The sequence below is a fragment of the Tigriopus californicus genome, chromosome 6, assembly GCF_007210705.1.
Source record: "Tigriopus californicus strain San Diego chromosome 6, Tcal_SD_v2.1, whole genome shotgun sequence".
Classification (NCBI taxonomy): domain Eukaryota; kingdom Metazoa; phylum Arthropoda; class Copepoda; order Harpacticoida; family Harpacticidae; genus Tigriopus; species Tigriopus californicus.
This window is the reverse complement of record NC_081445.1, coordinates 9,657,729-9,685,227: the sequence shown is the minus strand read 5'-3', so window position 1 is coordinate 9,685,227 and position 27,499 is coordinate 9,657,729. Positions and strand designations below refer to the sequence as shown.

At 40.7% G+C, this 27,499-nt stretch overlaps 2 protein-coding genes across 6 annotated transcripts; one reads left to right on the top strand and one right to left on the bottom strand.

Moving 5' to 3' along the window:
- Positions 1–982: 982 nt before the first annotated feature.
- On the top strand, positions 983–24,734 carry LOC131882400 (bestrophin-4-like; the record flags this gene model as incomplete). Of its 5 annotated transcripts, none has more annotated exon segments than XM_059229532.1 (12): positions 983–1,117; positions 1,183–1,349; positions 3,271–3,506; positions 4,375–4,548; positions 5,673–5,753; positions 7,648–7,805; positions 21,101–21,201; positions 21,580–21,642; positions 22,115–22,243; positions 22,616–22,733; positions 23,244–23,512; positions 23,577–24,734. In XM_059229532.1, coding segments are annotated over 12 exon segments (2,413 nt in total), but the record flags the coding sequence as incomplete, so codon positions are not given.
- LOC131882404 (uncharacterized) lies at positions 24,578–26,340 on the bottom strand. Its single transcript, XM_059229538.1, has 2 exons — positions 26,141–26,340; positions 24,578–26,067 (listed from the first exon to the last, which is right to left on the bottom strand). The coding sequence occupies exons 1-2, from the start codon at positions 26,243–26,245 to the stop codon at positions 24,841–24,843; spliced, it is 1,332 nt and encodes a 443-aa protein (XP_059085521.1). The 5' UTR covers positions 26,246–26,340; the 3' UTR covers positions 24,578–24,840.
- Between the last annotated feature and the right edge of the window lie 1,159 nt (positions 26,341–27,499).

Below are 27,499 nucleotides of genomic sequence, written 5' to 3'. Positions count from 1 at the left end.
TTGGAATATCCGATTTGCTTCCATCTAAAAGATTGAGCCAATTGTCAAGGCTCCTTCGTTTTTTTCGGGAAATATACTAACGAATGAATGATTGGTTTCTAAGTTAAACTGGTCGAAACCAAACATATCTGTTTTATAATTGTGCAAAAACCATTTGACAACTACTTTCCAAATTTAAGGACATGCATAAAGTACCTCGAAAATTTATGCAGTCCTAAATAGGGAGTTCTATGATGAGGTTAACAAAACAAATAAATATGTCGTGAAAAACAACTTTCTAATTTTTTTGTTCCTATACCTGTTCACCAACAGTATTATTGAAGTTTTGTTTTGGCAAGATTCTGCATNTAATTTGTTTTCAATCAAATTGGATAATTGTCCAATAACGACCAGAGCAAACGAAACAAAGATTTTAGGGAGCAATTCCAAGTTATGTTTTTTAGATCATGCACTTTCAAAGCGATTAGGTGGTGGACACACAACTAAAAACATCTTAAAATATTGGAAAATTAAAGGAACTGACGTTTGTTGATGCCTAATGTGTTGCTTCTCGTCATCAAATGAGATCATTAAAAAAGTACAATTTAGCAAAAGGAAATGGTTGTCGTATCCCGGTAATTAGCCCGTCTTTAAGTGTTCAATACAGTGGGCAGCCAAGGTCATTTTTGACCTAATTAATGTACTGCATGTCCGAAGTGAATGGCCGTATCCGAATCCACAAAATATTCCAAAACTTCCATAAATGGCCCATGATAAGGAACAAATGAAAAAGAACTCTTCAGGGAATCTCAGAAGGTTGTTTTGCACGTAAAACATATTGTGACCGCCTTTGTCCATGCCATCCTGTACATTGCATTGGGCTCACAAGAAGCCAACAAGCTGCTTGAGACTTTGACCTTCGTCAGCACAAAAACAAGGCGATGGTCCATTGAAACCTGGCTCGGGGAATGATCAATCTCCTCTCATTGCTTTCCATTTCCAGGTTGTTCGAGATGGTGGTCAAATACTTTGATGCATTCCTCAATCTAATTCCTCTGTCATTCGTCTTGGGCTTCTATGTGTCATACGTGGCCTCGAGGTGGTGGCAACAATTCCTCGCCATACCTTGGCCAGACAAGTAACAAGAGCAATAACTTTTTAACAACGGGCCATTCAAAATTCCATACTCAATATCTTTTACAGACTGTTCCATTCCATCGCATGCTTTGTGCAAGGTTTCGACGAGGAGAGCAGAATCCTGAGGCGCTCTCTCATGCGTTATATGAATCTAGCCTTGATCCTGGTCCTCAGGTCAATTTCATCCGCTGTCAAGCAGAGGTTTCCCAACCTCGAGCACGTGGTGGAGGCGGGTAAGAGCTTCGAGCTTTTGAACGAGCATCAATGCACTACGTGGGTACGCTCCTGTACCTTGTAGATGCCTGTTCCATGGGACAATTTGCAAATAAGATAGCCTAAGGAACAAGGGGGAGGGAGGAGGGAGGCCGTTAAGAGCGAGTTTGGACAAATTTGGAAACTATCATTAACAAAACGGGTCGACAAACTGTTTGTAAAATGACCGTGGGTGTTGGTAATAAATGTAAGAGGAGAGTTTAAAAAGTAGACCTCGAAAAAGAGTTAACACCTGAAAAAAAACGTTTTCTGCCATTTTTGGTCAGAATAAAAAAATGTGACAAATTTCAAATTTTTACTTTTCACTTTTTTGACTCTTTTCGACTTTTTTCATACTAGTTTTCACATTTTAGAACATTTATGGCCGTTTTGTCACTTGGGTCCTTATCTGCTTCTTTTTTAACTTGCCGTTTCTTGTTAGGGACCTTTTTGTTCACTTCCGTGCAGGATGATCGGATGAGAAAGTAAATCCTCAGCCGGGAGCGTTTAGCAACCATTGGTTTTGTTTGCGTTTTCATCAGCTTTACAAATGGCTGCAAGGAATATAATCCCCATGAAAGCTCATGATTCGCCTAATTGTTAACTGTTAAACTCTATGCTGGATTTGGTTTACCAACGAATTTGAGTATCAAATTCAACTCCCTGTTTTCTGTTAGAAAAAGTCAGCAAAAGAAACAGCTGGAGTTAAGATTTACTTGCCGTCATGGGTTTGAACAAGAGTTTTTCCAACCAAAAGCTCAAAATATTTTTTGGGTGAACAAAAGTGGCATAAGTAATGACAATAGGCTCCACAAAAGAGTCAGTTGTTTACCATAACATCTGTATCAAATGTAAACGTGTCCTGATGTCAAACATTGCAACATTTTTTGTAAATAAAACGAAGAAATGCAAAGGATGACTTGATAAATGCGGTTATGTGCCAAGGTTTAGTAAAGGATGAAAATGCTGAAAGAGGTTTAACAAGGCTGAAAAACAGCCTTTTTCCTCTTGCTTTAATTCTTCTTGCATTCTTACACCATGATTTTGCTGTTTCAACCCTTTTTGCGCAGCTTCGCACTTTTCTCACCTTTAAAAAAAAAAATTCTTAAGGCAACTTTTTCTTAAGTCTACTAATGAGGCTCTGTTATTGCTCTGGGAATTTTGCAAGATTTTACAAGATTAAACTTTCACGTAATTTTATGTAAATTTCGCACAACTTCATAAATCTACATCTATTTTTAGTTTCTTATTGCAACTTTAAGAATAAGAGCCTCATAAAGAAATAGATTCTACAACTTTTTCAATTTATTGGTTTGTCAAAGGCTGACTTATAAAGTTTGATAAAAATACGTATATGGCTCAAAAGTTGCATTTCAAACTCCTTTGTTGGAGGCGGTCAGAATTGTATTTTTTCCATAGGGATGGAAACCATGATATCTTGTCTGAGGACCCATATAGAATATTTCCATCTTAAACCCCTACTCTTTTTTGTTGGACAAGGATCTTCAGCTGCCAATGAGTCTGTTCAATATCGTGGAAAAATTCCCCATCAACACATATTAGAGGAGTAAATTTCATTGCCCTTTATATGATACTCCATAATAAGTATTCAGGCTCTCAATTATTGAAATGATAAATGATGTGAAAACTCTCACGATTCTCAACTAAGTCCCCACTCCAATTTAAATAGAAGTCTTCGTTTTAACTGGTCAACAATTACCAACACCGTGCAATCAGCTATTCTCATGTAAATTGATTTATTTCAAATCTTACAGTCTAACTCTAATCGAAATTTTTAAGGATTCATCAGCAAATTTGAAGCTTTCAATATAAATCATTATTTCCAATTCTCGTTTTTTAACTCGAAAAAGTGCTTAACAAACCATTTGGTTTGATTTTCAGGTTTCATGACCAATCAGGAGAAAGAGTTGTTCAGCGCCGTGCCTTCCAATGAGTTCAATACGTATTGGATCCCATGCACTTGGTTTGTGTACCGGATCCAAGAAGCCTCCAAGAAGGGCAAGCTCCTGAATGCATATGCTTTAGATACAATTATGAGAGAATTCTGTGACTTCCGGGCAAAATGTGGACTCCTTTGGTGCTATGATTGGGTTTCTATTCCGATGGTGTACACTCAGGTATGCATGTAGAACTCGTTGAACAAAAAAAGATGCAAAACAATGGTGGTTGTAACTGACGTGGAAGTTAACATCATTAATTCCCACTCTATTGTTTACTTTGAGAGATCACGTTATTGAGCTTTAATTTGTTTCATTTCTGACCAAAATTGATAATAAATGAAAATGTAAAATAGTCGGGTGGCCAAAAAGACAGCGCTAGACAATGCTTTCTTCCTATATGGTATAAGTTCTAGTCCTGCTTTCGATAGTAAACCTCTTTTTCTCCGAAAGGTCTATGAAATTGTAGTTTTCGAAATCATATCCATGAGTTTTGTCCCTAATCTAGATTTGAATGCCAAACCTAGTTCATTTTGACTAATCATTGGAAAATCAAAAAAAGATTTACGAAAGCATCAAAATACCATTTTGTATTTACACTAATAACAAACTTTCTGCTCTGCATTTTTTTTTTGGTTAGGATCTTTTTGTTATTAGAGCACAATGCATCGGCCAAGAGCAAGCCATCCAGACCATTTTTTAGGAACACTTCTTCCAATTGTGAGGGATAGTTAGGAAAGGTTCGATTACTGACGGTAGAGGGCGCACAGTCATCAATTCACCGGCATAACAATGTGGCATGGTTGCTCATAGCTATTAGCTGCAGTAAAAATGCGCAACAAACTTATTTTTACCCTTCTTCCCTTTCGCTTGAATGATTAGAGGGTTATTTAAGGTTGAAGGGAAGCACCGCTGATTTCTCCTTCACACCAAACCCAACATAACCCTAACGCTTGAATTTAGAGATAATCTGGCTTCTATTGAATTTATCCGTTATGAAGCGGGAGGTCATGATGTTGTTTAACTAATGTTTATGGATTCCTTTTAGGTCGTGACTTTGGCCACCTACCTTTTTTTCATTTTCACTGTGATTGGTCGCCAGAAAATTGATACCCTGAGGAAAGGTGAATACATGAGAAGTGGTAGGATGCCCATGGACATTGATCTCTACATCCCAATCTACACTATCCTACAATTCTTCTTCTTCATGGGACTGTTAAAGGTGAATATGATTCAACATTTTATGGACAAATATATTGAGAGGGTTGAGTAAGTGCTAAGTATCAACAGCAAGAATGGAACAATCTAATTGATTCCTTCTTTCAAGATCCTCAAATTTGACAATAATCTGACCATGGAGGGCACTTTGACACAATGTACTTGCATTGTTGTCCCACAGTCCAATTGAGATTTACAGAAGCGCTTGCTTTAAATCCAAATAATACATGACATCATAGTAAATCTTTGGAAAGCTCCACGGTTATTCTTCCCTTTTGAAGCTCACCTAATTTCCCTGAATGGTTTTCATTTCTAAGTCTACATAGTAATAAAAGAAAACTTTTATTGATTTTGATTGCATCAATAGCAATTTTGGATTGCTGAAAGAAATTGACAAATACGCAAGCCTAACCATCCCTGGCCCACATTACCTGGCAAATGCAATGTCCCATATTGCGTCCAATTTAGCTTCAACATGTTCAACAAACAAAAATCAATTAAACGGTAGATGGCGATAGAAATTGGCATTGATGACGCTAACTTGAAAACGTCAATTTCATCCAGGTCTTTCTCTGAAATAGATAAATTCAAAGCCAGCATCATCAAACCCGGTGTATGTAGCTATTACCGTTAAAAAGGTTCGTTTGTTATAACATAACCTTTTCCAAAAGTCAAATTTGACTCAGCATTGGACAACAAATAGACAACTTATGCCTATGTTATGTCTAAAGCCAAATTATTGAGCCAGAATGCCCTCCATGGTCATATTGCTGTAATTTCTTTTTAACTCGTTTCGCTAAAAATGCACATATTTTACACAGTTATAGAATAAGAAATGGAGAGTAGTGAGACAATTTTCCCGGTCTCTCATTTCAATTTAAAGGTTCAGCTTAAATTTGAATCAAAAGGTCCGTTGAAGACGAATCAATAGCAAATAACACCCTTGAGAATGATTGCTAAGAGTACCTTGTCCAATGGGTATTCTATGCACACCCAAGAAGTGTTCATTTGTCCCTTTCATCAATAAACATCATTGTTCATGAATAAAATGCAATACTTCTTAGCGAATGTTGTTTCTAACTGATTTTATAAACTTGATATTTATTTATTTCCTTTGCTAATCAACAGGTGGCTGAACAATTGATCAATCCATTTGGGGACGATGATGAGGATTTTGAACTGAATTGGTTATTGGACAGACACATGAAGGTAATAATTTCTTCGAGGGGTTATATATCTCAACATTTCCGTCCTCTTGGGTTTGCTTTAATGTGACCTTCAAAAATGATCAAGAGTGGCCAAATTCTTCATGATTCAATTTTTTTTCACTTTTCTTACAATCTGTCATAACTTACTTGCGATTGAATTGTCACTTTTTTGGTCAATTTGTACAAAAAACGCAGAGCGCTTTCACATTTGGAGAGATTAACAAAGTTCAGACGATAGAATGTTCAAAGAAAGTGCGATAGGCATCTGATACTGTACGCTTTTTCAAAACCATCAATTAGCATTATTTCAACTCAGGTTTTTGAGCCATTTACAATGACCCTAGAAGCATGTATGCGTTCGGCGAACTTCTTCAAGAATCTAAACTAGTTAAAACAATGTCCTCTCTTAATTGACGGGCACCTTCATCGTTTGATTTGCTTTTCTTTATACATTTGCAGGGAAAACGTAGGTGTTGATTTACTTAAATCGGACATGGACGAGTTCCAGATCAACCCCATATTCAAGTTTAGCCAGATTTGCCAATATTAGTTTGTTGGTGGATATAATACTTTATCAACATGAAATTAATAAGAATAATACGATCACCTGTAAGGATCAAGGCTGCTTCCCGGATAAAAGAAAGTGCTAGCAACCGAAATACTTCAAATCATTTCATGTAGTATTACTGAGGGTTCCCTTTCCAATAGCGATTACAAAGTCTCTCAAGACATGCTCCAGCCTCATTTCTTTAGAATAGATGATGATCAAAAGCATCTACGACACATGCACAATGAAAGTTTTGAACGCCGTTTGAGATTCCCTAGTGACTAACAATTTGGCTCCCTGTTAGCTTAGCCATGGAGTACGTCAGTACTGGAGAGGAAAGCTCGAACGAAGTACGAACGTCTTCTAGCGAGGTTTTGAAGAGCCATGCGTTACCTCCTGATCAGCAGATGCATTCCCGCTAATGAGGTCTATCTTAAGGTTTCCGATAGCTTTTCTCTCCAGTACCATTTCTCTCCAGTTCTATCTATGACCTAGCACAAACCTTCAGAGATGTGGACTGCGAATGAAAGCCAAAATTTCGTATCTCCTAAACCGTTCATCTGATTTCAAATAAGCAGATCATTTGACCATAAGGTCTTGTTGAAAAGATGAACTTGGCCAAATTTGAGCCCAAAACTATGCCCAGGAAATTCAGGAGACCAATCCAAACTTATGTAGTAAACACTACATAAAATTCGAATTTTCGGCCTGCTCTTGGTCAGCTACACAAAGTTTTGATAACATAGCTTTGAAACAAACCCCTTTACAAGTAAATTATATATAAAATGTCCTACCTTTAATTGACGAGATCGACGTTTTTCTGATTTTATTATTATTATTTTTTATAATAAACATATTTATACATATAATATATATAAGATGTATGTAATAAATAATTATTGATTATTTTATTGCTTTCATTGGAAAAGTGCCTCACAGCTGGTATGACCAAGATAAAGCCGATATGGCCGGAAACGCGTTCGCAGTCCATATTTCTAGAAGTCCGAGCTATAACTTATTGGTTGAATAATCTTTTTTCTCTCTCTTTATACTGTAGAGTGCTCATGAAATTTGGCGCATTTTCGACATACGTATTCTTTTGAAAACCCTCGTGTACCCAGTGTTTGGAGCCACCCTGTAATACATATACCCATTATGGGCATTTGCGACTACCCCGGTTCAGTCTTCTATGTCATCAGAGAAAAAATACGCCAAATAACGCAATTTTCATGGAAATTTTTATGACCTGGACCAAAATAAAGTTAGATATTATAATGATCATAAAGTAATTCGAATGCTCACCCATGGTAAAGTAGATGCGTATTATAAGGCATCCCACTTGTTTAAGGCCTCGTTTCTTGGTTGCGATATCCTCATGGACCCCGATCGGATCCCTCCTCTGGTCAAGGACTTCTATTGGGACAAACAGAACTGCCCCATTCCGTACACGGAGGCCTCGATGCACTTCAAGCGGAAAACCTACAAAGGATCAGCGGATGACATGATGTATGAATATTCCCATTTCAAAAGAGCTGTGCACTGATTTGATTTAATATCAACAGGAAACAATATGAGTTTTGGTTGCAGAATTCCGGAGAGCAAACAACAAATGGTGTTCCCCGAGATTGAAGAAGAAAGTGAGGAGGACAATGACTCAAAAAAACTGTCCCGATTGTCACTTACCAGCTTACTTTTGGGTAAGTCAATGGCACCAATTCTGCAAACACGGTTTTCATCTTGATTTTAAGACGAGCCTTGCAAAAAAATTTGTTTCAACCTTTATAATTGGGAATAACAAATGTTTACATAATGCGCAAGAAGTCATTGTAATTTACCAATCAACTTTGGGGAAATGTTACTAATTACATTTTTGATCATGCGCTGACAAATTTCCTTTTTCATGTATAGAGGTCAGCATCTTTCTATAGAAGTCAGTTATTGCTTGATTCAGATGTGGAAAGATGGAGCTTAGGATTTGTTATTCATCGATAAATTTAAGTTCCTGGAAAATACTAACGCTGGATATCAATGAGATTTGCCCATGTCTGACACAATCATTGTGTCTGGGCTGTTTTATTTCTCAAGACAGAATTTTACACTTACTTCAATATGCAAAAGAGCCCTATTGTCACGGGAAATGATTAAGTCATATTTAGATTACGAAGTCAATTGGAATGTTAGGAAAAACCGAATTGCCCCAAACGCTATGTTTTGTACCGTACCCAAGTAAACTTCCGATTAAGGCTAAAGGTCGAATGGTTGGGGCATAATTTGGAACAACCATTATTTCAGACTCCACACATTTAGTAACCGGTGCAAGCATGGGCCCCTCCTACATGAACAGGAAAACGCGTGAGTAACCCTCATCCACTTTTCAGCTCAGCTATTCCATTTTTCCGTTCCCTGCTTAACGGCCCCACTAACCCGAACCCACTTCAACCCTGCCTAATCGACTAAATTTGCCGCAACAGCTTCCAATTCCACCCTGGTCCCTGAAACTCCAAGTCGGGGCAATTCGCGGAAGAAGAAACCTTTCCGTCAAGGAACTATGGACGAAATCGACCGGATGACCAATGATGGCTACTACATCTCAGGTAAGCACCACCCACTGCTTCTGTACCCATTTCCAACCCGCCTTGAGGCCCTTAACCCAACACAGTGAATAAGAGAGTCATAGAAGGGGGAACCAGCTCCAGGGTTAGTTGGCGAACTGGCCGTTTGGGGGCCAATAATTCATTAGGGTGGACGCTCTATGCTGCCCTCTAGAATGTGAAGGGAAAAAACATGGATATTTTCTGCTTGACAGATCCTTTCGAGTTTTGTGTTCGCACGACTTTGACCGCTTGGATGTTTTGTGTGCGTGTGTCATCCCTAAAATAAATGATCCAAGCACGAACTTGGACTATTTTGACAGTGCTGAAACAATACTCCTCCCCCAACAACAGAGTACGACTTCAGCTCTCTCAATATCAGACGGCTTAAAGTGCATTGCTGAGCGACCTTTCATGAGAGCGATCAAGTTTGCTTGTCCCATTATGGTTCGTCTTTATGTTTGTACGTACGAAGAGGAAGAAGAAAAGAAAACATCCAGGAACGAATCCGAGACTAGAGGAGCCAAGAAGCTTCTTTTCGTTCATGTATTCTTCGGTCCTGGTCCATATCCATGGAGGAGCGTTTTGTATCCACTTGAAAACTCGTTTCTCGACCTGACCACTACTTGCCTTCTTCTTCTTCCCCCCGCTCTCTCCCCCTCGTGTTCCCATGTTCCAGGGTCAAACTTGGGAGAACTTGCCACTTGATGGGGTCACATTGGATCGCTTCCCTGGACTTCAACGACTCGTTTTTTGGACCCCAAGGTGAGCCAATGCGCGTACGTGTGGTTGTGTGTGTGTGTCGAGCGAGGAGGGTGAGAAGACACTAATTTGGGTGGGAGAGTGAGTCGGGAACGCGTGCCAGGTTTTTGGCCAGGTTTTTGGGCCCCAGAGTGATGGAACTTGTTCGATCCGCCTTTTTCCACTTTGCGCTGAATACTTTTCTCATCTCTACGGAGATCTGCCTACTTTTAGTCACATTATGATATTACGCTTGTGGGACAAGAAAGTTGCTTCTTACACATTTACACAAAAGGCCGACGAGTAGGTGTACCGAAATGGGGGAAGAAAATCCATAAGTAGAACGGCAGTACAAGTGTAAGGTGTAATGAAGTGCGGACGATGATCATTATGAGGCCTGAATCATCAGCAACTCACATGCTTTCATTTTCGAGTGATACGTAATTTGAGTAATGATTTGGGATTAGGCATTAAACGCGAAGAAATCATGTTTATTGTAATTTCCCCATGAATGACAAGGTGACCGATTACGGGCTGGTAAATGGGAGCGAAAAAGCGGGACGTTGAAAGAATTGCCTATTGTGGCTGGCATAACTGTCGAGAAACGTGTTTTTGTCCCGTTTTGTTTTTGCCCAGAAGATGAAATGAGTTACAACTCCTTTTAGTCAGGCCACAATAATCCGCAGCCAAGGGCACCCCTTCGAAAGCATACCTTACGTGATTGATATTGCCCGAGAATCCCAGAAATCTGACGACTTGTCAACTAAATCCTCTTATCGGAGGCCAGTATCGGAGCAAGCTTGAATATAAAACCGTTGCTGACAGCTCCTCTGCCTCCTCGAGCTCGAGGCACAAAAAGTGCCCACCGAGTTTTCTGCTCTATTTTGATGCTTACAAACATAGTACTTCTCCATTGAGCTCATGAACACTAAGCAGCTTTTTGTCTTTTTAACAAGGTTGAATTCTCCAAAGGCAGGCAGTTCCTTTTCCACCCATACCGATCCCAAAAACTGGAACCTGGAGAGGACAAGCGAGAAGCGAGGGACGATGAGGAGGAGATTGCGGATGAGGCTGTTCCTCTAGCTTTCCCACGTTTCGCCTGTGCTCTTCCACGATATATCGGCCTTTGAGGTCTTCTGGGCCTACTGCCTGACTCGATCCACAAAGAGAACGAACAAACATGAACGGCCTAGAGCATTGAGAGAGGATGGCACAGGTAGCAAGCAGAACGATCGACTAGCCAGCAGACTCGGATTGGAGCAGCTTGCTCTTTCAGGACACTCTCAAGTGGAACATGTGAGGATACGAAAAAAGAGTAGACGAGCAAAGCCGAAGAAGTAGGAGAATGCGAAGAAACTAATGAGTAGAACTCTGAGGCTGGTCAGAAAAGTAAACTTAGCCAAGACGACAATCTGCAAAAGCTTGGAGAAGGACAGTGAAACAGACGAAAGAAGGCAAGAAAGAGAAAGTGACGTCAAAAGACTGTTTCTGGTGCTAAAGTGGAAAAAGTGATCCCTCTTCAAAAGGCCTGAGCTCAACGATTTGAGAGCCCCAAAAAGGACAAGTGTTGAAAGGAAACAGCTACAGCCTCGGATTCCTGTCCTGGATGAAACAAGCCATGAGCAAGCATCATGAGCAATACAGGCCTCTGGTGCCAGCTCCACTAAAATTGTTGGTGAACAAATTCAATTGAAAGCAATGGCCAGGCGCGTCTGGCAGACAAAGCTCATCTGGGTCCACTTGCCGCCATTGATCTGGTCATAATGACAACCAAAGGTGGTTATCCAAGACTCTGTGTCACAGGGATAGAGAAGCAAAGAATGCAGTTGAATAACCCTGTGCTCTTCTTCTATAAACTGAACGTAAACTCCGTCGCGTCCTGCAGTAGAATCCTTAGAATCCTTGGCATGGATGGCCAGGCTTCGGGTCTCTTCAAGGCTTGCTGACTTTTGTCTTCGCTGAGAGCCAATTCTCGACTTCAGGATCCAAAATAAACAATTGTGGCTTCCGCAAAGTCAGCTGGTGCTTGGCTAAATCTGCAATCACCTTGAACTGAAACACCATCTTATGACTTGTTAGTATCAGTGAAGCTCATTTGATTTATTGGATGGGGAGGAAGCTGCTCAATTTAAATAAATACATCCTCCACCTCCAAAATCCCACAACTGTTGGTGTGGAATCATTCAAACATTTAAATCCACGAGAGGATTGAAGTGACGCCTTAATCAGCATGACCATTTCCTACCAACGTGATGTGGCAAGTTCCACTGCCGGGGGCTTCACTCGGCTCCTCTTCAAGTGGAAGGGATCACTGTACAAGCTCATCTACAGGGAGCTTCTCCTGTTCCAAACCGCATATGTCCTACTCTCTCTGATCTATCGACAACTTCTGACAAAGAACCAAAGAAGGTAAGATGACAAGCAATAACCTCCGGGAAAAGAACTGTCTCAATGTCTCATAAAAAACGGGATTGTAGCCTTTAGCTCCGTCACCTCCCTCCTAGGCTCGAGGATTGAAGAAAGTCAAATAAACAAATGGAAATTTGCTTAGGTCCACCCACATTCAATAAGATTGAAAGTCACAACAAATGACGTGTTTTCATTGGGGGAGACATTTGAAATGTTCAAATGACAAGGTACAAGCCCAATCAATGCACGGGCTCAATCCCTGATTTGAAATCATTTGAAAATCATCTTCAGAGCAGTAATCGATCCTTGGAGTGTCACCCGTCGAAATTGACAATGAGTAACATGCCGAGAGAGAGGGAATCAGAGCACGAAATCTCCTCATACGACATTCATTGTCAAGACCTGCGTGATGACATCGAAAAGGGCGAGCGCTCCCGTTTGGATGAACCCAGGGTGAGCAGTGCACTCTTTGATGCCAAGGATGGTGGATCGTTTATCACCGATATATCTGTGCCTGTCATTTCCAGCAAGAGCTAATGAGAGAGTAATTAGAACTATTTCTTGGAGTGAGGGTCTCACTGAGGCTAAAGCCAAAAGGTCTGTACTTCTGCCAGTTGTCCTGTGAGCTAGAAATCTCAACAATTTCTTGATGAGAGAGCAAACACCAAGCAATTTCCCTGGAAACATCCCAAACTTGAATCCCCCCCCCACTCCCTTCGGCTTCTTGTCTCCCCCAGTATCCTACCTTTGTCAGGATATAATTTTGTTCATTTCAGCCTCTGGAGCGGTCATTCAAACATTCCTGATGCAATTGATACTTTCATTGAAAGCATAATAGCTCACCTTTACGCCGACAAACATGGCTTTTAGGCTAGGTAATGATCACTTACCTTAATTACACCTGATGGAATCCGGCCCAAGACATGAGTTGTTCCATTGATAAATGATTTCCTGCAATGCCCCTCTTCAACGAAGTTCTACAAGAGGGGGGGCGTTTCAACTTCATTATCGGGAGGTGTAGTTATAATCACGCTGATTGGACACTAACATCCCATTCGGATTCGTAGAATTCTGACTTTTGGCTGCGCTTGGCTTTAGGCGTGACAACGAATAATCTCCCCAATGACCTTTCTTAATGACTACGCTCCCACCTCATTTAAAGGGCAGAACGCTTCATGTTTGACCTCTAATTCCCGTCATCCCCATGAGATTCAAACTCAGACCCAAGGGCTAAGTCAGACCAATTAGGTTTCGTCGGAAAACTGGCACCCTGATCTTTACAAAGCACTACCACAACAATCGTAAACACGAGGATTCATTGTTACCCCTCTCAATAATGCAATGTTGACAATATCGGGGAAAGAATTGCAAAACAATCCCATAAATCTTCGCTCGGTCGGAGTGAACAAAGATGGCATGTCAAACAGGGGTCTGAAATTCGGCTCTTGGGTTAAGGCATGGGCCACTTTTATGGGGCTCGGTGTGCTTGCAGTTGTGGGACAAATTCACTATAGAAGGATGACTTATAAAACACGCAAATCAAATGCCTTTGAGATTAACCAACCGGTTGAAAAAAGACAAATTTTAATGGAAGTCATGGAATTCTAACTACAATGATGAGTTGTGTATTTCTTTTAAAAACAAGCGCCCAAAATGTGAAGACGATTGAGACTTTGTATCAAGAGTGAAAGAAGGTCTTGATTTTTTATATCCTCATGGACTCGAAAACCTTCGAAAAACACTAAAAGAAGCTTTTAATTCAAACAGCAACGGCATCCGTGGTTTTTGTTCCACTAATTTGGATATGTTCAAAAGAAGATAATTCATCGAATTATGCGTTTTGAAGATGCATGTTACTGTAAGGGTCACAATCATTTTAACGCCAGGAAAAAGATGAAATCATATTTCCACTAAAGACAAAACGCAAATTTCGGTTCATTGAAGCATTTATGTTTTGTCCAAAATAATACAGAGACTCACAGGAGCTTCTTGAACAAGCATTTCTCTCGAGTCATGTCAAATGCTTTCATGCTCTTATACGCCAAACCCCTGCTTGTGTCTGTCTCGTCAAAAGATGTGGCAAACATTTTTCTCTGGACTATACCACTTGTCATACGTTTTGATTACTTATATGGGCTATGGAATGTCATAACAGCGAGACGATTCCCATAAAATGATTGGGGTATGTGAAGCTCCCTAGGGTCTTCAAAACAAAGCACAGAAGGGGTCAACATTTGAGTGGATTTTTTGCATTGACTTCTGCACTCAGACAGTCTTTTTAAAACTTTGGCAGATGAATTACAGGTGTCCCTATGTTAGGCTAAGCAATTGGAAGGCTAGAAAAATGTTTTATTCACTGTTCATTTCCTACTTTTGCACGTTTTTTTTAAATGTAAAAGCATTTGTTTTGAGCTTTTTGGCCAATCGTTCCAATTCTTGATAGCTCTTGATTCGTTTACCTCTTACTTTCGATGTTTAACTTCAACAGATGTCTTTGAAATGATAAATCATTTTCTACATCTATACAATTTAAAATAATCCGAAATTCCACAAAATTTAGAAATTAGTTAGCATAACTTAGCTTATTTGAACATCCTTCGTGGGTCCAGTTTTTAGGAATGATTATTTTGGGAATGGCCCAGGCTCCTAGCAAAATTGTTTAAGATTGTTACTGATCTCCAAATGCTGAATCAAGAAAAGAAATGGTTCAAACCTAAAAGGCTCAGGATCAGTAATCAAGAGACTATGACAAAGCAAATTATTTAGACTCAAATGAATATCTGTGACATATTAATCGCAAATAGATGGTGTCAGACTCATTCACGTGTCTAATTTTTGTGCATGATTCTTTTCAGTTTATTTGAGATGGTGGTGAAATACTTCGATGCATTCCTTAACTTGATTCCTCTGTCGTTTGTGTTGGGTTTTTACGTCTCCTATGTTGCTTCAAGGTGGTGGCAACAATTCTTGGCAATTCCATGGCCAGACAAGTAAGTAGATTCATTCGAGAAACTCTTGTTCCACTTTTCCACCCATCGTACATATTTACAGTAGCTGCTTGAGAAATTGTAAGTCCTTGTTCAGGACCAAGGTCGATTGAAATTCTGAGGTAATGAAAAGCGTGGAAAGTCTTCAGCCTTGGCTTTTCAGGTGGGCTCAAAAGTACCTGAACAATTGGGGTTTCTACCACAAGGCGTTGTGCTCGATATGTTTACGTTTAACAGGGTTAAAAAACATGTTTCAATCATGAGGGATTTCTGAGTAGAGTTGAGACAATATATCGTCGATTTATGCTAATGCTCCACGTGCTACAAAATGATTAATGCAAGATTGCTTGACCACTTGCATTGGTTTCCTACGCTACGCGAAACCAGGTTCACGTTTGGCACATCAGAGGGCGCTTCGTGAATTGGCCTCTCTCAAACATAGGGCTGATTGGTACTCATGTTTTAAACTATATTGCGTTTGTCTTGTTTTTGGCTAATTCTATCAAAATCGTTTGTATAATTGGTGACCCAGGTCACATAATGCCCGGAAAAGAACTTGTGTTCTTGGCATGTTACGTAAAGTTCATGTAGCAATCTACCTTGCCTCTTCCCTATTTTGTTTTGGCTATCTGACGTTGCAAATAAGGGCGCATACGTATCTTCTTACCTACAAATACGAGGGTGGTACCAAACAAATCGGGAGTGCTAAATTTTCTCAAAAACCAAAAGAGATATAAAAAACTCGATTTGAAACATTTTTAGACATAGTCACCGTGCACAACGATACCCTTATCCATCCTCTTCATCCAGTTGTCAACATGTTAGAGGACTCCTTGGCAGAGCTACCGAAGCACCACTTCACAGCAACATTAAGCTCCAAATTAGTGGCACATCTGTGTCCAGCAAGCTTGAGCTTTAGCTTTGGAAAAAGTCAGAAGTTGCAGGCTGCCAAATCGGACTTGTAAAGGTGCATGGAGCAACACCTTGATCTTCCTGTTTTCCTGGAAGGTGTGAGGCTTTGCATTGTCCTGAGTAATGATAATTTGGGAAATTCTGAAGGGATGGCTCGGACTATTTTACTTTGCATATAAATTTGTTCAGAACCAAAGAATATACCAAAGCAAACACTATATCATCAGAATCGCGAGAGTTGGTTCTTTCACATGAATCCAATTTTGTAGTGGTAATTTCAAATTGCAAGATTTTCATAACGGTTGTCCCGATTTGTTTGGTACCACCCATGTATCATCGATTTTAACGTCCTTTGATATTCGTAGGGAATGACTTCGTAAACAAAAAGCAAATATGTGTTACAACTGGCAGCTTTACTGTAGTTTAGGCTAGAGCATATGTTTCAATACAAATACAGATCAATCTGAACATTAACCCGTTGGTGTATCACATATTACATCATTTAAAAGAATTCGAACTATATATCTTGTACTTGAGTGTTAGGGATTACTATGAAGATGATCAGCAAATTCATTGACAACGGAGGAAAGCAAGTTTGTTTCTATATTCACAGTCACACTAGTTGATGAAAAAGCAAAAAAAAAATCGTATTAGATCTACACAGTGGTAAAAATACCCTTAAAGTTTTGACGGAAATTCCCAAACACATCTCGGCATTTTTCTTCCTCAAAAAATGATGGGGAACCATTTTGATTTTATTTCGTTATGGAATTCTAGCCCACATAAAAAATAACGTACCTAAAAATATTATAAAAACTATAATTTTCAAAAACCTTCTCAATGTGAATTGGGAGCACACTTAGTTAGCTCTTGAATATAGACTATTATATCATCTATTTCACCGCTACTTAGTTACATGGAATTCAGTAATCCAAATGTTATCGTTTCTTGCCTCAAAATGCCCCGGTTATATGTTGATTCAATTTCCCAAATAATTAGTATTGATTTTCAATGTCACATAAATGAAAGACTTTTTTTCTTTTTATTGCTTAGTCTCACAATAGCTAAGAATGTTACATATTGTCGTTTAAAACACACTGAAAGTGTAATCTTTGAAATTGTGTTTTACAATCATCACGTGTATTGTACACACAGTTACGCACTCATTTGAATTCTGAAAACAAACTTACAACAAACAATGTTATGTATAGATTTTATCGTTTCTTGAGGACTTTGTTGAAACTGATTAAAAATGGCTTCTTTATGACTTCATCGATATTTGTGCAATTTTAAAAGTCTTTATTGCGAGATTCTCATTCTCATTGGATCACAATAGTTTTACAATGTGGTCAGTTTATATATATATCCTGTCCCATGTAGGGTTCAGGGTTCAGGGTCCGCCATTCGAGGCGATGATCCACTGTAGGGGGGAGGGGATACCTAGGATCGAACCTATGAACCCGAGCATAGCTCGGTCGCGCGTTTTCAGTGACCCATTTTCAGTGACCGTTCAACTGATTTCCTGCCCTTTAATATTCGTAGGGAATACGTAGGCCTTATTGATCCGGTAGTATCTTTCAAGTCAGACTTGGACAAATTTTTAAATAGCGTTCCAGATCAACCCTACATTCAAGGACTAGCTCAGTCTGTCAACTCAAATTCATTGATGGACCAAACATCAATTAAAGATTGAAAGGTAATAAGTAGACGAATTATAATCTTTCATTTTAATCGTTCTGCATTCCCTGTAGCGGTTAGAAAAGCCCGCGAAAAAAACAAACCAAAAAAAGGAATGATAATGTCCTTTGGACAGTCCTAAAATAAATTTTCAAAAATCTGCTTTTTGAGGTTTTTAGATATGGTTGTATAAGGTTTTAAATTCATTTGAAATTATGCAAGAAAGAGAAAAATAATTTCTCATTTTTGTGATAAGGAAAATTTATATTAAATTAAACTATAACCGGGGCTTTTTTGGGCAAAAAGCGATGAAATTTGGACTACTAAATCTTATGTGACTAAGTATCGGTCAAATAGATGATATCATAACTTAGATTCAAGAGCCAACTAAGTGTGCTCGTAATCAACATTGAGTAGGTTTTTGAAATTTTGGTTTTTATAATGTTTTTAGGCATGTAAGTTTTTTATGTGAGTAGAACTCCATAAAGCAAAAAAAAAACAAATTTGTGCCCTATGACTTTTTGAGGTAGAAAAATGCCAATAAGGCCCCTTATTTGCGACGTCACACGGCCTGAACGAAACGGGAAGAGGCCGGGTAGATTGCTAAATAAATTACTCTTGCCTTGCCTTGAACGCAATTTCTCTTCCGAACATTATGTGACCCGGGCGACTAATTATAAAAAAGACTTTGATAGAAGTAGCCAAAAACAACACAAACGCATTACACTTTAATGAAGAGGAATCGGCCTACTCAGCCCTTTATTTGGTAGAGGCTGACTCACAAAGCGCCCTCTGAAGTGCGGAACGTAAACCATTTTTCGTGCAGTGCACGCAGGCCATATGTGTTTGGGAATTTCGTGCTTGGGTTATTTGCTGAGCATGGATCCGAGAAGTCTAACATCACAACCTCCCTGCCAAGAAAAGATATTCGAATAATGTCACTTGCTATAAAACTGCAATTGTACTTAACCCATGGGTAACTTGGAAACTTGAGGAGTGGCTAAGGGAACCTCTAGTTCAGCGTCCAGTTTAAGATAAAAAAAAAATTGCAATAAACATTTATAGTTAGATTGTGCCTCATTGTTTATCTATCTACTTCCGTTACTGAAAGTACAGTCCTTATCGATATCTTTGAATGAAATGTATACCAAATGAGTGTTTTCTTGCATCTAGTAGATTTTTATCATTCAAATCGAATTTCCATTCTTTGTATATAAATAGGATCTATTCGGGTTTGATCAAGCAATTCCAAATTCTTAGAATAATTTGATCGCTTATGTTTATCATAGATCTCATATTTACAACGACCCTTCCAACCCCCCTGGATCCCATAAAAATTTCAATGCTTCATCAGCATAACTTTATTTTCTCCTCGTGTTTGACATTCCAGACTTTTCCATTCCATTGCCTGCTTTGTCGGAGGATTTGACGAGGACAGTCGAATGCTTCGTCGATCACTCATGCGATACATGAACCTTGCCCTCATACTTGTGCTCAGATCCATTTCTTCAGCTGTCAAACAGAGATTTCCCACCTTGGAACACGTGGTAGAGGCTGGTAAGGGTAACTCACACGTTCTGTCGGTTGATGGGAAGCATGGTTGTTTTCCCTTTGTGGAAAAGCAAGTTGGAAAAGTGGGGGAAAATTGAAATTTTGGGAAGAGTGATCTTTGAAGCAGCAAGATCAAGATCTCAAAGGAGCAGACGCCTTGATGGAAAACATTCTCCCCAAGTCAGTTTCTTGCCATGCTTCTTGCATCACATTTTTCTCTTGGGCCCGTCCCACTTTTTGTGGGCCTGATGCGAGAAGGGAAATGCTAAAATATTTCCAATTTCCAGGGTTTATGACTAATCAAGAGAAGGAGCTGTTCAGTGCTGTCCCATCAAATGAGTTCAACACGTATTGGATCCCATGTACTTGGTTCATTTATCGGATACAGGAGGCGTCCATAAAAGGGAAACTCATCAGTGAATTCGCCCTTGAAACTATCATGAGAGAGTTTTGCGAGTTCAGAGCCAAATGTGGCCTGCTGTGGTGCTATGATTGGGTTTCAATTCCTATGGTTTACACTCAGGTGAGTGCTTATTCCTATCCGCAAGTCAACGATTAAATCATTTATAAAACTCAGCAGGAGGACAACAAGCCTCATAGGCTATTTAGGCTGCGCCACAGTTGCTGCACAACCAACTGTTATGATTGCAGCCGGATATTGAACTTTTTGGTCGCCCATTGCTAAGAAAAGTGTAAATCTTTGCATATCTAAAAATGAAGACAGATGAACAGTTTCCTGTAAAAGAACTCCGAAAATCGGTTCATATGAAGATGTTGAAAGCAACATCAAAAATTGTCTATTGTAGCAAGAGCCAAACAGGTTACACTACGCTAATATTTGATCCTAGTTAAAATGCTGGCTCGATAATCATATAAAAAGATAAAACAAATAACAATTTACAAAATACACGTATACAAAGTAATGTATACACACGCAAATAAAAGATAGGAAATTTTCAAACAAGCCATACTGGAATATCTCTCCGAAGTTGTTCACACCTATGCAATCAATTAGTTTTAAGGAAATGTCAATTGATTTTGTTGCTCGTTTACAAACTAAAACCAAGTTATGCAACTGAAAGATTCTCCTAAAAATCAGTGGTCGTGTCCATTGATGAAAATATAGAGATAAACCGGCCAAATTATGTTTCAACACTTGGAAAATCGGATAAATTGGACAATTTTTATTCATTCCAGGTTGTGACGTTAGCTACTTATGTGTTCTTCATCTTCACGGTAATTGGACGGCAAAAGATTGATACTCTCAAGAAAGGAGAGTACATGAGGAGTGGTCGAATGCCTATGGATATTGATCTCTACATCCCCATTTTCACCATTTTACAATTTTTCTTTTACATGGGTCTTCTCAAGGCAAGTGCACAATTTTGGAGAGAAATTCACAGACTTTCTTAGTTCAAACCTTTCACTAAATCACAGGTGGCTGAACAACTGATCAATCCCTTTGGTGACGACGATGAAGATTTTGAGCTGAATTGGCTCGTTGATCGTCACATGAAGGTGAGTGATCTCAACAAGGGAGGGCTAGCCAAGGGTACCTTGTGGCACATCCCTCCTAAGCTCCTCCTAAGATCATTCAACGAGCTAGCCAAAACGGTCATATTCTATGTTTTGTAGGCATCTTTTCTGGGCTGTGATATCCTAATGGATCCTGATAGAATTCCACCAATGGTCAAAGATTACTACTGGGACAAGCAGAATTGTCCCATTCCGTACACGGAAGCCTCGATGCACTTCAAGCGGAAAACCTACAAGGGATCCGCGGATGACATGATGTAAGTTGTCCACCTTTGGAGTCATTGCTAGGCGTACTGGAGTATTGACATGGCGCCCTGCAATCTGTTACGGTATCCTCTGGAGGATAGGGAGTCCTGAAGTCACATTTTTTCAGCCCAAGCGATATATCCAATTCCAGAGTTCCTGAGAGCAAGCAGCAGATGGTCTTGCCCGAGATTGAAGAGGAAGATGAAGATCAAAAGCACCAATCTAGACTGTCTCTCACCAGCTTACTCTTGGGTAAGACAACCATGACCCTCTCGATCTGAGCATCCCACCCACAGTCCACCCAGTGCACATGAGAGCCTTGTCCATCCTTCCAATCATTCATTGATTCATTCATACATTAACTCGCACACCCACTTTGTACCCCTGTTCAAGGAAAACAAACGTCATCGCTTGCATTTCAGAGATACTAAAGTGATTTCTCCGCTCAATGCTGCTCCATAAATCAGTATTGTGGCGTTGAGGTTGCTTGGCGTGATGGCATGAGACGCTTGGTGCATGCATGTTCGTGTTTGTTTAAATCCGCTGACTAATCCCTAATCTTGGCAACTTCTTTCCAATCTGACGCCTCAATGTCAGCTCTGATCTACAGCCCAACTCATCTTTTTCCAGACTCAACCCATCTAGTGACTGGAGCAAGTATGGGACCCGGTTACTTGTCTAATAAAAAGAATCGTAAGTACAGCCTCGGATCGTGAGAACTCCCAGGAAGGAGGACCGAGGTTAGGATTAACTTGTTTGGGGTCAAAACAGTGTTTGCTCTCAGAGCGGATTAATAATAGCCTCCTCAGGTTTGTTTTGGGTTCCCCTTTTGCATGCTTCATCTTGAGGATAGAGCACGGTTTCAAACGGCATATAGGTAACAAAGTCTTGACTCCCGGATTGAGGAACATTTTTGGATCAGAGTTGACATTTTCAGCGACAAGTGATAACAACTAATTCCAGATTGAAAGTGATGTTTTGCGTGACTTTTTATTCTGTGTTGATTGGCATGATCACCTCCCCCATGCCACAACATACAGTAACTTTACTCTATCATAAGTTATCACATACCGTTATATCGTTGCAATAAGTGATGACGCATAGGATCTTGGTGGTTGCTCCAATATTTTGGATTTCTTTCTTTCTTTCTTCTTCAACCCAACAGAGACATCCAATATTGTAACTAAAATTGGACTGGGAGACTCCTCCAACGTTCTCCAAGACGTCGATCACCACGAGGATTACACACATTCCAAATCCTTATTTCCCCCTGACCATGAAATGAAGGAATTTCGTAAGTAGATGATGTCGCATTGAAGGATCTGCTTGCAATCCTCTCCTGGTACGTGTCCGATCTTTTACTACTTCCTCTTTCTTTCTCTCTTCTAAAACGAATGTGAACTAACATTAATCCGAAACAAGTCAGTTGGTGGTCTCAAAGGGATGGATAGACATTCTCCATGGAGAATCGGCGTACACACTCTCTTATTCACTGTTGTCCCCACTGTATGAATATGTCATTGATCAAGCATCACAATGATCTGCAACCCTTTCTTGTAATCATGTAAAGTGCATGTTGAGGAATGGTTTCATTTTCATGTCGCAGATGTCATATTTAGGGTCGGAGATGGCAAAGATTCAATGGGGCTGTTTCTCTCTGTCCTAGGTCGATCCTTACCCGAGGGCGCATTCCCTGCTGAGGACCAGAACTCAAGACACCATTTCACTCCAGGGTCTTGGCGTAATGGGGGCCAACAGGCCAATGGATCTCCGGGCAACCACAGGTGAATAGTTGACGCTTAGTTAGTGATCCACCGCTTTTCTAGTGGTCTCTTGTTTTGATTCTCCAGGTCGGGTGGTAATCGACATTGGACTTTTCATTCATAAAATACATAGTTGTCTTGGCGGATCCTGGAGAAGGAGGTAGTGATCTTGTCCCATGATGTCACTCAACTTTGTCCTGATTATAGACTTGTCAGTGCTAACCCACCCCGAAATTGCATTGGTTTTATCTCATTCTGAACTGATTGTTCCTTTGATTTTTCGGTTGCCCCCAAGTTGCGTCAGGACTTTTTTGAGGGATTTCGTTGGTTTCTTTTCTCTTTATGTCATGTTATCAATACACAATCTTTTGTGACCTTCACCTCTTCACCAATTCAAATATGAAAATGTACATTTTGAAGTCTCCACCTCGTTCTCCATTTAGGTAGGCGTTGACATTGGCTCGATCGTTTGTACCCCATGTATCATAAATTAAAGTAAGTTGAAAAATTAAATCCCATCTCGTGTTCCAGACAGGATGGGACTTTGAACTCCAGTGACTCGCATCTAATGTTACCCGACATGTCCTCAAATTTTCTGCGACGGCTGTCTGACACCAATCTTGCCAATCATTACTGGGGGGGATCTGTGGACAAGGAGAGTGTTACCGACGAGGACGATTCAGATCGCCGAGGGAGTGTAGCCGGCTCCAGTTGCGGGACCAGACGTGGATCCAAACTGTCCGACCTCATTGAGAAGAAAAAGCCGGCGGAAAAGAAGAAGAGGAAGAAAGACAAGCAAGGTATGCTTAATCACTTTTTTTACATCTTTTTTTTCTTGACCAATGTCTGTATCTGTATTCTCAGGATTTGTTTGGCGGCGAATGATTCACGAGGACACTGAAGAACTTCCCCGGACTCGAACTCCTCATTTAGGCTCAGCAGGAAATGCTCAAGGATGGCTCAACCAAAGCTCAATGCCCACTCCAACGGGATCCCAATCGGGCTCGTCGCAAACCGTACGCCATCTGATGGTCCTTCCCGAAAACGCAGCCAAATCCGCCCCCAAACCCACAGTGCAAACGCCAATTCCAATCCCGCAACTCGTCCCTCGCAAGACCAGTCCAGATGCGAATGGCATCGGGGGACGGCGTGGGAACCGCCTCCGACCAATTGACCTTCCTCAGCGATCCAGTTCTGCCCAAGCAGCCCCTCGAGTGGTACCGCAACATAGCGTGGACGATGACAGTGCGTCCATCACCTCTTTCAAAACGTGCCCCAGTGAGCCCAATTTGGCGTTTGTGCCCCGCCAAGTCTCGGACAATTACGATACAGGGACTATAGTGCGGTCGCCAACGTCCGACAAAGGTGGCCGAAGTGCAGCCGATCAGGCTACCAAGGCCATGCTTAGATCTAACTCCTACGCCACGGATCCGCCCCGGCCAGGCCTGAACCGCATCAGTGCCATCCAAATACCAGGCACTGGAGTCCAGCAACCTTCCGCACCCGAATTGGATTACCCTCGGACGCCTCGGACGCCGGCTCCGAACACCTCTATAAGCCCGAACGCTCAAATGAGTGCTATGCTATCCAAAGTCCCCTCGCCTTCTCCTCATATACGATGGAAACCAAACAACTCCGAACAGTAGCCGAATGTTAAGCTTAACACAACCTAAACTGGATATAATGTATATGTTTGCGAGAGCAATCCCCTTCCCGACCCTTCAATATCTTCACTATTTTCACTTTGCGATGATGACGACTTGATAAGCTAGCATGCTTGGACACTGTCAAACCACGATACATTTCATTCGGATGTGTCCGCCACACGTAGCTAATTCAAGGTCCCCACCCAAAACCACTGCTCATTTCCAACTTGACCAGATTTATATATTTCACAAAAACCTTCAGAGAGAGTCCAGCAGAACACACGAGTATGAATTTGAGAATAAATCCAGGAATAAATGTGCAAAGACGTATCAAATGTTAAGTAAAAAAAACATTCAACGAAGCGAACAAACTCAATTTAAATTACACCAACAGCGACACTACTTTTTCCGTCACTACACCTCCATTCGTCAATTCTTTTGTAACAACGGTCGTTTCAAATTACATGATGGAATAAAAAATGTCAAAACAAGAACTTTTCTCTAAACAGAAAATTTCGAGCCATATCCGGCACTTGAAATTTCATTAGATTAGACACCACGCCCCAATCTAAGCTCTTAGCTCGAGACATTGTGGTGGCTGCTGTGAAGACCTCCTTCACGTCCAGATTCGTTCCCAACTTGCTCTCTTTCATCAGTTTACGGATCAAGCTCACCGGCAAGCACTTCCACATGTGTCGATTCTGTGCCAAGGCTCGAATATCTTCCTGGTTCAATCGATTGATGAAGTCCACGTTATTGGCGCAGTTGAGAAAGACCGAACATTTGAGTTTGGTCAAGAACTTCTGGTCTTGAAGATAGATCCGGTTAAACTCCAAGCCTTTAGGACTCAGCTGCGTTGGAAGATTCGGGTAGATGTTGAGGATTGTGAGAACTGTTCGAGGATTGAGTTGATATCGAAACTTGGTTTCCGCCAAGAATGCGTGTACTTCGACAGGAATAAGGGCCAAGAAGGATTTGTTTTGCATGAGCTCCATCACGACGGACTTCAACGGGTAATATCCTTTGGGCAGCCAAGTAAGAATGACCGGGTGGTAAGTGACGATCATGGCAACCACTTCCTTGGGCATGTGTTTCAACTTCTCAGCCATGGCTGCTGAATGTACCAAGATTTGGATGGTTTCCTGTTCCAGGGACTTAACAAAAAATGGCCGGCTAATGATGTAACGCAGGGCTTCATTGGGCAATTGAGGGACAATGTTGGGCCTCTTATTGGCCAATTGCAAGAGGATCGGGGAACTGGTCTTATTAAGAACGTCGATATTACTGGCAAAGAGCACGACCCGCTCATCCGACATTTTGGCTAACAATCCCTCTCGAGCGGCAATATCAGCACTCACATTAGCAGGGAGTCGATCAAGCAAGATTTGCAGCTTCGCCAAAGAAAGGGTGGGCAGAACTTCAAATATGGCCTCGTGCTTGGAGTAGTCGGTAAGAACATCGTTCGAGACACTTTTCAACATCTCAACGGAAGATTGAGTGAGGAAATTTTGAATGTTCAGATGGTCACGCGGAGTTTCATCGACTTGAAAGAGGATCTCATGAGAACTAGCCTCATAGTCATCGTAATCAATCTCAATCGGGGCCGGTGTCGAAGCAACCAAGTCCTTGATTTCAGTTGGATCCGGGACTTCCAAGTCTTGATCGGTGAGCATCTCCACATCGTTGAAGTCGTAGTAGTCAAAGTCATTCTAGGGACGGAAAGTGAAAATTGTATTAAGAAACAGAAACACACGTATATATATACATGTCTGAAATAAGTACCTCCAGAGCCAGGTCAATTGTCTGGTTGGACAATGCTGACCCAAGGATGGCATGAAGCAGGAGCAACGACCATAAAGCTATCAATTCAGCCATTTTGACAACCATTTCACGATTTCCCTGGCTCGACTCCTTTCGCTCACTTTTGTTTTTCGAATGGCCACGTTTCGTTCTAGTGTACTAGTTAACTGATCAAATAGGCTTGCCAGTCTGTAACTAGATTCCAGCCAAAATGCCAAAATCTTCCTTGATTGACCTATCAATAGAAAGCCTTTCATAGCTCTGATGGAGAATATGGAAGAAGAAACCTGATCGGTAAAACGATGTTCCCTGGTGCCACCTCCCCAAATTCTAGCGCGAGGAACACAAGATCCCACAAAGCGGGAATAATCCTTGTTCAAACAGAATGCTCTGACACATTTGCTTTTCATGCAGCAAGTCTGAGGAATTTTTCATCAGCTCTAAGTTAAAAGAGAACCTCCCACCAAGACTGATGCCATTCCTGTACTTATACGTTAGACTTGTACAACTGTTACCAAGGTGTTGGGCCACGGGACACAAATATATAATCGATTACACACACCATATCTCACAAAGTTAAAGTTGTTAATGTTTCAGTCGTTTTGTTCCTTTAAATGATGGAAATTGACTAGTTCTAAAAAAAGGAACGAAGCATTTTTCTTTTGGGATAATTTTCGCTATATCAACGCAGTTTCGGAAAAACACACTGACTCATGCCTTTTTTTGTCATTGAGGGACTGGAAAGGCATGAGTCAGTTGATGTTGTCTATCTTGAATATGCCAAGGCCTTTAATGAAGAAGATCAAGGCCTTTTGTTGAATAGACTTTATGACATTGGGATCCAAGGCAAGGTTCTCAATTGGGTAAGAAGCTTCATTCATGATAGGAAGCAAAATGTTAAGGTTGAGGGATCCCTTAGTGACATACATGATGTCAAGTCAGGTGTTCCCCAGGGTTCCATCTTAGGGCCCCTCGTTTTTACAATATTCGTTGCCCCACTTCAAAAGCTTAGTATTACTGCCAGTCTCTCTTCTTATGATGACGATACAAAGTTAGTTTCTGGTGGGAATGGCCAAGATTCCACTAGCCTTGCAAAGGACCTAGAAATAATCTATTCTTGGGTTACTAAGAGTAATATGGCCCTGAACGGAATGAAATTCCGCTCAATGACCTTTGGGTCGACGCCATTAGACACTCCACTATTAGATGATGAAGGTAAGGGCATTCAACGGGTCTCATCTATGCAAGATCTAGGTGTAGTCCTCCAAAAGTAATGGAAAGTTCGATGAGCATATCCAGTTGAAGGTGGGTAAGGCTTTTCAAATGTGTGGTTGGATATAT

Coding starts and splice junctions, on each gene's coding strand:
- LOC131882404 (XM_059229538.1), bottom strand. CDS start 26,245: ATGGTTGTCAAAATGGCTGAATTGATAGCTTTATGGTCGTTGCTCCTG. Junction 26,068..26,140: donor CAATTGACCTGGCTCTGGAG/GTACTTATTTCA, acceptor TTCCGTCCCTAG/AATGACTTTGACTACTACGA.